This window comes from Fukomys damarensis, unplaced genomic scaffold (assembly GCF_012274545.1).
Source record: "Fukomys damarensis isolate Sample0158 unplaced genomic scaffold, DMR_v1.0_HiC HiC_scaffold_17, whole genome shotgun sequence".
NCBI lineage: Eukaryota > Metazoa > Chordata > Mammalia > Rodentia > Bathyergidae > Fukomys > Fukomys damarensis.
This window is the reverse complement of record NW_022900929.1, coordinates 71,188,967-71,201,397: the sequence shown is the minus strand read 5'-3', so window position 1 is coordinate 71,201,397 and position 12,431 is coordinate 71,188,967. Positions and strand designations below refer to the sequence as shown.

The 12,431-nt window shown below is 36.9% G+C and overlaps 1 protein-coding gene across 1 annotated transcript; it reads right to left on the bottom strand.

The window, feature by feature from the left end:
• Window positions 1-717: 717 nt before the first annotated feature.
• Window positions 718-12,335, bottom strand: Tmx1 (thioredoxin related transmembrane protein 1; the record flags this gene model as incomplete). Its single annotated transcript, XM_033765315.1, has 8 exons — window positions 718-1,577; window positions 3,596-3,662; window positions 3,973-4,074; window positions 4,162-4,207; window positions 6,444-6,572; window positions 8,488-8,533; window positions 9,773-9,888; window positions 12,088-12,335. Coding segments are annotated over 8 exons (930 nt in total), but the record flags the coding sequence as incomplete, so codon positions are not given.
• Window positions 12,336-12,431: the final 96 nt, after the last annotated feature.

Here is a 12,431-nt window from a genome sequence, read left to right as displayed (position 1 = left end):
ATTTAAGAGAGTAAAGGAGAAGCCTTTAAAGAAACACTTTTGTTCATTCTGATAATGCAAATGTAATGGATTCACACAAAGAGAACCTAACAAAGGGGGGAAGACATTACAGAAATCATCTAGGAGATGGTGGCTGGATGATCCCTTTGAGTGTTTATGGTTTTTCTCTTTTTTGTGGCTACATAATCCTCTACCACAGCTGCCCTTTGCTGTCATGGTCCATGTTGCCGATTTCCACTTGTAAATACCATCCATTAGCAATCAAGAACAATAAAATATGAATTTTGTCTTTTAAAAACATAACAATGTTATGATTTTAAAACACCAGGCATCCACTAAATGCAAATTCAATTAAGAACTTTTTGCATACTTTGACAAAGAGACACTGAATACATACAGATGTTTTTCCTGAGCAGAATGCAAATGTTGTTTTTTACCAAATTAAGCTCTGAATTCCAAAATATAAAATACCAAAGCTTTTCCATACTAAATAAAAATCAGGAATGTCCCCTCCACATAAAACCACACACACACACACACACAGAAAAACTCAAAACAAGGTTCAACAACCATAATGTAGTACCTGGACTGATTGGCCAAAATTTTTAAATTTCAGTAGCTCAATTTGATAAATCTTGGTAAACTTCAATTTAAAACAAGAAAAACTATTGCCTACCAATAGTAAATAAAATAGGGATACTGTTTATAATATCAAATTTGAAAAAAATCTAAGGCAAAATAAGAAACCATAAAACTAAGAAAAGGAATAAAACAGGAACAAACCTTTATAGGAATCAAGAGAACACCTAGGATTTATAAAAACTTAAATCAGTAGCATATCCTGTATATGACGTTAAAAAAGAAAACTGTAATTAAAGCAAGACAGTTTTCACTAGCTATATAATCTAAAAAGTGAGAAATTTTGGACTATATCTCTAAAAGACCAAAATTATCACCGATATACACATTTCTTTAGACAAGGGGCAAAGTTCCCATTTATGGGAAATATGTTCTTTTTTTCACACAGTGAAACTGAGAAAAAATACATCAAATGAGAAATTTTTTTCTCTAAGTAATCTTAAATACCCCCATTAATGTAAATCTTAGGATATATAATCGCTCAACTCTGACTTGAAAGAGGTTATTACTAAACTAAACATACACAAATCTTATTGCTTGGCACCAGATTTTCTAAAATTAAACAAGTGTTTAAACCTCCAATGTTCTTAAATCATATTTCAAACTTTTATACTTGCTTGTATTTTCTGAATAAAATGTTCAATCCAATGACAATTAGACTGAACTCTGCAATATACAAATCATAGTTCACTTTAAAACAAGACAAATGGTCAATTTTCTGCTTTGTCAAAATCACAATATTAAGATACTTATAAAAATTAACTAGGATGTATCTGCAGCTAATGATGGACCCACAGGACGTTGTCTTATGGCACTCTGTGGGAAGTCTGAGTTTGCTGCTTTATTTTCTGCTTCTTCTTCTGAAACATCTTCTTCATCAGCCTCTTGTTCCTCCACCATTTTTTTCTGAGGTTCAGAAAATTCTGGTAATGGTTTTTCTTAAAGACAAAGACCAGATAATGTGGTTTTGCTTTAGAGTAAAATCAAGATACCATGAAAATAGTAAAGATCATAAAAAACTAATTTGGAAGACATTTACTTACCAAATTGATTCTAAATATCCACTTATTTATATGTTAAATTAAAATTAATGAATCAGCTTTAAAGCTATAAATGTGGAAGAGAAAAATGATAGAACCATATTACTCTGCTAGTATTCATTTACTCATAACTATACCAGAACTCCAACAGTAGTACTCTGTGTTTCAGTTCACAGGGAAACAAGAAATACAAACTTACAGTTAAAGGTTATATTCTTGTCCTTATTTTCCTAATTTCATAAATGTGCTTCCCTTTCCTCATCTATAAATTTTATTAAGGACTAATTACAAATAACAAATATATAAATAGTAAGTGTGCAGGTCACTCTATTTTTTGGCAGGGCCAGTCACTAGTTAAACTCAGAGCACAGCACCTTACAGAGAAACAGGATTTGGAATTGGACAAAAGAGCTTTATTGCATTCATAGATCAGACCGCTCCTAATCCTAGGAACCCAGGACAGTGGTGGTATTGTTGTTGGTGGTGGGGTATTAAGTAAAACAAGTCCGCCAGTCATGGACAGCCTGTTGTTTTGTCTGCCTTTCATCCCTCTTACTGCTGGGTTAGCAGGCTCTGTCCTTTATCATATCCCAAGTGTTTCTGATGAGCACTACAGATTGGTTCTCCACCAAGAGTAGTACTGTCCTCCAGACTGTAATGACTGAAGATAATTTCAGTTGTCACACCTAGGGAGAGTGCTACAGGGAAGTAGTTTTACTCACAATTTAAAAGTTGGTGAATGAACATTTTATATTCATTTCACTTCAAAATCTTAACATTAACAATAACTTTATCTTTCAACTAATCTGTACCTGCACTTTTCCTCTATACATCAGTGGTCCTTGCTGGATAAAACAATTCCTTCCTCTATGTATACCCCCGCTTAGCATCAACACAACTAGGAATAAAAAAGGTGACCTATCAGGTAACTGAAGGACAAAGCATGCTGTCAATGAAATATCCACTGATTTCATTTCAGGAGCTCTGACCTTGATGAATCCTAAGCCAAGAAAGGGAGCACCATGGAGTGAATACCAGGTCATGAGTCTAGTTTAGGTCTACGTTCTGCTCTGTTATGTTTAGGTGACCTGGAGGGTATCCTTCATCTCCTTCAACCTTCATTTCCTCAACTACAAAAGGGAACAGTATCACCTATGCAGTCAACCACAAAGTTGCTGAAAAACAAGGGATTACATAAAGTTAAAGTTTTATATAAACTACGAACAGGAGGGCCTCTATTAACAGTACAATTTTCCAAGATAAAAATAAAAGACTGGATAAGCAATTATATTACAACAAGCAGCAATAAATGCTTTTAATTATATAAACCCATTTTGTAGTACAGTTGTGTCAATTATCAAGCCTAAGTCAACTAAGGAATAATTTTCCCAGTATCCTTTCAGAAAAAGTGAAAACTAGCTAGATACAAAGAAACTTGAAATGTAACCACCAATGAGACTTCAAAAGCAGAATATATTCAAGTTTTATCTCAGATATATATTCAAATGGATTCAAGAATAATATAAAATTTTGAAATTGATACCAAATCAATATTTTTAAATATCTACAAGCTGTATGCAATGCTAAAATTCCTTTTATTGTAAGAGTCAAGAAATACTAGTGTTCCACAATCTACTGGGCTACCAGAAAATATGTATTTCCCACAGGAAGTGCATATGTATCTTTCCCTCTTCCTTTATGGTAGAGCCAAAAGAGATCACTGCACACTTAGGAACCTGAACAGAAAGCCAAGCTATTAAAGAGTGGGACTGTGTTTACAGGAATGGGATTACAGTGAATAAAAAAATAAAAAGGGCTGAAGATGTAGCTAAGTGGTAGTGCTTGCTTAGTTTGCACAAGGATCTAGGCTGGATCCCTAGCATAGCCATAAAATGAAGAATCTTAAATATACTTACTTGAAGGATATGAATGTGTTTTGCGCCTTTTTGAGGGACAAAGACAATCTGCTACAAATATCATACACTGCAAAGATAAACAGAAATTTGAATGTATAACATATTACAACTAATGCTATTGTATTATTATATTTTAAAATATTCTGCCAGGCATGGTGGCACATGCCTGTAATCCCATTATTTAGGAGGCTGAGGCAGACGACTGCTGTATATGCAAAGCTAGCTTGGGCTATACAGGGAGTTTAAGGCCAGCATAAAATACATAGTACAACCCAGTCTCAAGAAACATCACCATCATCACCGTCATCATCATCATCACCATCACCTCCTCCACCACCACCACAATATTTTTCTCCCTAGTTCTTCAAAGTACTTACAAGTCCCAATAACAGTCCTGAAAGCAAAGTTGCTAAAGCAAAAATTGTGTATGATCCCCAAACTGGTAGTCCAAGGTCTTCAATAAAATAGTCATAGCAATTCTGAAGTCAAAAGAAAAAAAAACTGTGTTCATTTAAAAAAGTGATAATGTTAAAAATATTTGAGACAAGAAATACTTTAATCCATACCCTGATGTACATGGAAAGCCGAAAGAGTGCTGACATACTACTCATCCTACAAAGAAGAAAGAAATGGTTGAAAAACTGAGCAAGAGTCTATATCTATAGATTCTATTTTCTACTCTACAATTTTCTCAACATGACAGATCTTATTGCTGGTATTATCAAGATTTAGTGATACATCACTGACTTCATGCCTGTAATAAAGCTGCTCATAAAAATTAAGTGTATGAATTGGTACCATGTGATCTTCTCAATACCTAATAATTTCTTTTTCCTTCCCCCCAGTGTCAACATTCATGTTTATCTTTCACCTAATTTCCACAACATACCAAGTAAAAGGTTACAAATTCTATGAAACCAGCTGAAAAGGGCAATTCTTGCTAAGCTCGGAGGCACACCTTGGCTACATAGTGAGTTCAAGGTCAGCCTGAACTGCACAGCAACACCCTGTCTCAAAAAAAAAGAAAATTGGCAATTCTTACTCATCATTATAATCTTCCAAAAAATGAGCACAGAAAGGATCCTGAAGGAACAACTGCTGGACTTGTTAATCTGATTCTCCCCAGTTAACAATTATCTCTGTTCAGTCTACGGTGTAGCTCTGTGGTAGAGGAGTTGTCCAGCATGTATGGAATACTGTAATCAATCCCCAGCACTTCCCCACAAAAAAATTATCTATTTGCTAAAATTAAAATTTAGAATAGCATTGGTTTGATAACTTTTAATGACATACAACTACATAGAAGGTTAACGCTAAGTCACCATAAGTAAAAATAATTACTGCTTTAACATAATGAAATTCAGGTTGTTTAGATGGGCAGTTTAAAAAAAGTTGCTTCAAAAATAAGGTTTGGTGGGTTTCCAACCATGTTTCCCTCTAGCAAGAAATACCTAGTATTGCAAAGAACTTTTTCACACAAAAGCCAAAAGATGGCTGGTTCTAACTGCCAACTGCTGGCGTGCACCTGCTTGGCTCATATTGGGAATTACCCCTGTTCAGCAGTGAAGGAAAGGTGCAGCCTGGGCTGGGAAGCAGTAGTGCAGCACTTGCCTAGCATGTGCAAGGCCCTGGAGCGAAAAAACAAAAACAAGAAACTATAACCTGCTGCCTTGAGGATTCAACAGAAACTTAGAAGCAACCAGTTTCTTCTACCAGAGAAGGGTTAGGAAATTTTAAAGAATGATCATTTACTTTTTTTGTTTTGAGACAGGGTCTCACCAGGTAGTCCAGGCAGGCCTTGTGATCCTCTTGCCTCAGCCTCCCAAGTGCTAGGATTACAGGCGTGCACCACCATGCTGGGCTCATCATTTACATTTTTAAGTTCAATATAGAAAAATACTTTAATCATGTAGCTTGTCTAAAAGGCCAAGTTGGAACAGCAACAGGAACTAAAATATAAAGCACTGTGTAGACTCAATGTAGTCTGCACTAACTAAACTACACCAGCAATAGTAGGTTCTGTTAAACGGGGTCAGATGTGGTGGTTCAGTGGGGTGAGTTATGGTTGATAAAGGACAATTCAGAGGTTGTATAAGAGGCACAAAAGACAAGACAGGGAACTTCTACTGCAAAATACACTTAAGGCTGATCCTTCCGCTGCTTGCAGAATCCAAAGCATTTCTCTTTTATATTGCTGGTGCCCTGCCTGGCTCCTCATCCTCCAAGGGCAAGTATGCTAAGGGGCCAGGAGACCATACCCTCTGCAAGCTCACTATTCCCAATGTCTTCTCTATGACAAGTGAGGCTTTTACCCTATCTATGTAGCAGAAAACAGGCCTACCATCCCCAATCGTAAACAATGAGGGACTGTATCTACCTTCTAGCTAGCGATACAACACTCAGGGGTTAATCACGCCATTGCAGTCATAGTTCAGATGCACTATTCATACAAGATATCAGACTTATCAGGTACAATAACCCACCAAACACAATTCAACCACTTTAAATCAAGAACTGAAGCTCAAGGCAGTATAAGGAGTGTGAGCCCCTGCATCCAGACTATTACACTCAAACAAGAGCATCACCCATTATGCTGCTCACCATCTTCAGTGAATTACTTAGTTTGTAAAGATATATACGACCAAATCCACAAAGTTAAAATATTCTTAGAAGGAATTAAATGTATTTCTACAGAATGCTCCTTCCTAGTTTAACAGGCAAAAAGATTTTCATTTAGATCAACTAAAAATATCAAGCTTTGAGAAGTTAGAAAACTCAGTACTTGTACTTCATATGAAATATATGTTGCAATTAATTCTGAGTAAGATTAAAAACCCCTCATACTTACAGAATAGAACTTGGACCAAACCACGATGAAACAGGTTCAATACTCTTCCACTCTTTTTCACTTACAAAGTTTATGAAGTCATTCTTAGTCCTTGGACCCTGATAGCGCCTAATTTCACCATCTTTACAACTAAAGAAGATCAAAAATAGTATTAACTATCACTGAGAAATAAATTTTCTATCTGTTTTACTACTTCACCTCATTTTACAACCAATCCTAATATTCAAATACATTAACAAAGCAAAAAAAAAAAAAATTACATACTAATAAGATCTTAGCTCCAAATGTAAATAATCATAAGCCTTAAGACTTTGTTTCAAATACTAACTGTGAAACATATAGTAAACCTCAGAAAATTGTTTTAAGCCTTATTTGCAATACACATATTAAATTACAAGAATAGTGGCTGACACACAATAACCAACTATTTTTAAATTCTAAGTTAAAAATTTAAAGTATTTTTCTGTTACTTTCAGTCATAATCACATCACCTCAGCCATCCTGCTTTAAATTGCTCGAGGCCATCTGGTAGAGACTGCTTCTTCCTCTCCAGGGATTTCAGTGATTTTATCAGTCAACTTTATCACTGCCTCCCTGCCATTCCCAATGTATGGAGTTCTGTCCTACAACAATAAATGTTATCCCAGCTCCCTACTGCCTATAGTAGGATTGAGGTGATCCCTTCTCCACCCAAAGAAAAAGACCACAAAGAACCCCAGCCCCAAAACACAAAATTTGGAAGAGCAGGTGACACCTGAACTGTTCTTTGAAGGATGGTTATGATTTCAACAGATAGAAAGTAGGAGAAAGAGCAAGGTAAACATTATGACTAAAAGGAAAGGGAACAAAACCCAACATAACATCAGGGGTGGTGAAAGACAAAAAAGAAAAGCAGAGACTGATTACAGCCAGCTAAAGAGCAGAGGGAGGAGAGGATTACTGTATGAAAAAGGAGGAATAAACATGTAGAGATAGGGAATAGAAATTTAGATATAGGGGCTGGGGATTTAGCTCAGCGGTTCAGTGGCCTGCCTTGCAAGCGCAAGGACCCGAGTTATAACATCAGGGGTGGTGAAAGACAAAAAAGAAAAGCAGAGACTGATTACAGCCAGCTAAAGAGCAGAGGGAGGAGAGGATTACTGTATGAAAAAGGAGGAATAAACATGTAGAGATAGGGAATAGAAATTTAGATATAGGGGCTGGGGATTTAGCTCAGCGGTTCAGTGGCCTGCCTTGCAAGCGCAAGGACCCGAGTTCAATCCCCGGTACCAAAAAAATAAAAAATAAAAGATTAAAAAAAAAAAGAAAGAAATTTAGATATAAAAGAAGCAGTGAATTTAAAAAGTGGGTGAAAAAAAAAGAACTACAACACAAGCATACAAAAGAAACTGCCAACCTGTTTTCTTAACCTTAGAAGAGCAGAAAGAAGTACTTGATATTCTGCCCACCAGCTAGATGACATTAACGTACAGGGTAGGTAGACAGATCTGAGATTTCCAACCTCCTCCAGTTTAGAAGATAAAGTCAGATTAAAAGAACTGACACTACAGGTTACACGACCTCGTTCATTCTAACTTGCACAACTGTATTACCTACTCTCTTCCCAAGGCCGCTTTCTGAACACACCCTGTTCCTACTGTTTGTGAGCCTGTCCTCAGAATGGACCTGAAAATTTTACTGCTAATGTTTCATTTTCTCAGAAGTGCTCCAGCTCACAGTGCCTTCTCCCCTTCACCCACCCTCCCACGGGACTCACCACCACTCTGAGCTCCTAATTGTTTACTATGCTGAACAGGATCACACCATTTTGCATGATCAACAATTCCCGAAAACAACTGCAAACCTCTGAGAACAGGGACAGCTTCATATATCATTCGTCTATTTAAAGAACCTAGAGTACCACTCAGGGCAAGACAAAGGCTCTAAAATTCCTTCTCAACTTGAGATCATCTCCACTCTTCAAACACAGTGTAGGCCAGGGGCCCACAACTCCAATTACAATGTATTCATCCTTTACTATATCTGAAAATCTTCAAATACTTACTGATAAATCGTAGGAAGAGCAGTTATGATAAATCTTCCACTCAGTCCTACAAGTGACAAAGAACATACAGGTTTCATATGGACCACTCACAACTACTTACGAGATGATTTTGAATTCAAATACTAAGAATGTGAAATTATACTAAAATAGCTGAGCTTTATAATAAAGACCAAAAATATGAACTACGTACTTAAAGCAACTTTGAGAAAACATAACTATATTATCACAATTAAACAACTGAAAAGCTTGAATACTAGACATCTGTGAATAAATATATATATATATATATATAAGCACTTGATTAATGATATCACTGTGTGATTAAGAGTAAGGTCTTAGATCTCAAACTTCAATGAAATTGCCCTGTTACTAAAAACAGTAAGTACTATGAATCTTTCATTAGACAAGCAGCATCAATACGGGCCAAAAGCTAGTGCATTATAATCATGTGTCAAGCACTGACGACAGACTATTAACCTCTCTGTCCCTCAGGGTTTTTACCTGTAAAGTGGGGATATCACATATTTTACACGGTTGTTCAAGGATTAAACAATGAATAATAACCTTGAAAAGAGTTGGAATAGCTAAGTGCTCGATAAGTTGCCTATGTGGGAGAGGGGAGGCAGGCTACCAAAAACACGAAGACGGAGGCTGGTCTGTGGAAGGAGCATCCCCAAGGTCAAGGCCCATGGCTTACGCAGGCAGAGTCAAAAGAGCACGCGAGGGCTCCGCAGTTAAGAGTCCACATACTCACGTTACAGGTACTGAATCTGGGACTCAATTTCAGGCATTCAAATCTTGTTAGCAAATGTGAGTTTGACTTAAAAACAAAACAAAACAAACAAAAAACCCTGAACCCATGTTCCTTATTCTGAAGCAAATGATGCAAATGAGCCACTGGCCAATTTCCAATCAAACCCCAGTGTTCTGGGAACTTCTCAAAAGCACCTTACATGTCTGGAGCTGGGGACACAAACCTAAAAAGCTAAGAGAAAGCTACATGGGCAAGAAGGGGAAAAGGTGATGTCTCCAGAGCTCCTTTACAGCAACACACACAAGGGACCAGCAGCAGTCACAACTGGGAATCACCTTTGCATAGCCACTACACACTAAGCTCAGCACAGGAAGGGGCATCAGGGGGCCTGACTACTGCGGACTGGCTTAACCAGTTGCAGACCACTGTGTTTTTAAACTCTATCAAAAGGTTAGGTTTCCACATAACGTGGAAAACAGGTTGAACACCAACTCAATTGGCAAAGAAAAGAATTAATCAGGCTTACAGTACCTGTCTGCTCTGTGACATCTACTTTTGCAACATTAACCTCGAGATCTTCTCCCCATTCAGCAAAAGCTTCCCACTCTGGTTGGAGATTTTGACAAGCAGGACACCATGGAGCATAACTAAGAAATACAGTATAAGGAAAAAGTTAAGCACTCTAATGACCATTTATCCTTAGATAAAACATAAAATTATGAAAGTTACTTTAGACACATAATTTATGAGGAATATCTTATCTAAAAACATTAAAAATAACAGTGGTTAACTGTATGCAGATGAATAAAGTTATGTGTGGTAGCACAATCTGGAAATCCAAAGATATGAATTGATGTTAACCCCCAAAAAGCAATCCTGAAAATATATTTTTAAAGACACAAAGGCCTTTTCACACAAAACAATTTTTTCAAAACGTTTAGATTTTTCTATTTAAATGTGGCCACTAGAAAGTTCAGGCTTTCTTGAAGTTCACCTATTTTAATTTTATTCTATAGTCACAAACTTAAAATGTTGGAAAAATAGGAGGTGTCCTAGCCCTGGTGAAAAAGGAAGCACAAGACCCAACTTAAAGCCACAACACTAATCAGCAGGATCAACACAGCGAAAACTTGCCCAGGAAGGCGAGCTATTCTTATTTTTTAAAAAAACTAGAGACTTGCATTTTCATGTAAAAATAATACTTCAAAACCTAACCCCTACACCAATACTAAGCAGGCTAAAGAAAACTCTTTTGGCCAGCCGTAGGTCATTCTGTTTTCAAGACTCTGGATTTATAAACTCTAGCCCAAGCATATTAGCATTTTAATTACTCTTCTGGCATTCATTGTTTTCCAGGTCCTAATTTTTCTTTAAAATTTTACTTTTCCACTTTTTTGCATATTATCTGATAACTCTGCCTCAGAATCTAGAACCAGGAAGAATTACACCTTTACTTAAAACACAAATACTTTCTGTACTTCACATTTTCTTAACTTGTTTTAAGAAAATCAAACTCTTAAAAAAGCACAGTAGAGCAAGACAAATTAGTGTTACATAAAAGCCAAGCTGTGTAAGTAGTATTACAATGAAAATATCTCTGTAACTTCTGATTAGAAGTGAATTTACTTAAATCACTTGTAATAAATAGCAGATTAGAATTACTAAGATTAGAATTACTAAAATGTTTTTTCAAGTTGCTTGCTTTTGGTCTGTAGATTTCTTTAACTTTAAAACTTAAAGAAAAGAAAAACATTCTTAAACTAATTTGAGTTTAGCTCAAATATTTTAATTGTTTCCCTTAATATCTTTTCTGAGTGCTCTATTTAGTTTGATGAAACGAGTTAAAAAATATCCTGCATTAATATTTGTATTTTGCAAGCACGTAAATCCGCAGTCATTATTGGTTAACATATTGCTGTAGCACTAAATACCGTCTTTTATGAGCACAAGCCACTGTTACTCAGGACAATGACTGAAAAAATAAATGTGGCCACTGCTTAAATATCCTCTCCTTGCAGCTTCAACATTAACTGAAAAGTAATGTCACCGAGTGGCCCATTAAACATTTCCTCCCACGTTATTCTCCAAGTAAATGTTCTGTTCTTGTTCCTTTTTTATGACGTAAGAGGTGTACTCATTTGGTCTTGGGGGTGCTCCCTTGGGGCGGTGTCCACTTCCACCTGCTTCCAACAGACAATCCTAACCCTAACACTCTTCCAACCCCTGTTCAAGGAGGGGGTGTTCTTACAACAATTATTGCGTGCTAACTCTGGAGGTCCCAAGAAAATGAGCAGAGCGCTATCTGCACAGATAAATTAAGGCATTTAGGCATCTGTTTTTCATCTGTTAACTACCTCAGGGAATTAAATATGAAATTGTGTGTAAAGGCACTAAGCAGTGTTTAGTATTTAATAATGGTGCTTTTATCAATATGGGTAATAAACGTGTAAGTCATATTACCAGCACCCCCCAGCACCAATTTACCATCTAAAATAAAGCCAGTTTATTTCTGCAGCAGGATATTACTATAGAAGACATAAGACATACACAGTAAATAGTATACAAGACATGCAATTCTAAACTATTGTGACCTGGAACTCTTAGCAAAAGAGGATTTAAAGATGACTCAATTCTAATATACTCAGCATTGTCAATAAACAAAGAATGAACAGGGAGCCGGGGGTGGTGGCGCATGCCTGTAATCCCAGCACTTGGGAGGCTGAGGCAGGAGGATCGCTATGAGTTCGAGACCAGCGTGGGCTACATAGTGAGTTCCAGGTCAGTCTCAACTAGAGTGAAACCCTGTCTCAAAAAAAAAAAAAAAAAAAAAAATACACAGTACCTACCCCAAAACAAAGAGCCCCCAGTTCCAGCACTGAAAATGGACATTATATTTACATTTAAAGGCACACAAAAGGTAGAGATTTTTGCTTAATATCCTTTTCCCTAAAGCTTGACAAAAATAAGTACAGAAGTCTATGAAGGGTGAACTGCGGGGCAAGACCCTCCGTCCCGCCCCAATCTCATCCTCAAAGCCAAACAGAAAAGTTAGGAGAAAATTCGCTGCGGCCCGGATCCTCTGGCGCCCACTGCCCTAGCAACCAAAGTCGGATGCACACTTTAGAAACTTAATATTTGCGGGCAAAGACGAGGAGGAGCGGAGTAGCAGCAACACAGCCCCGACGAAGTG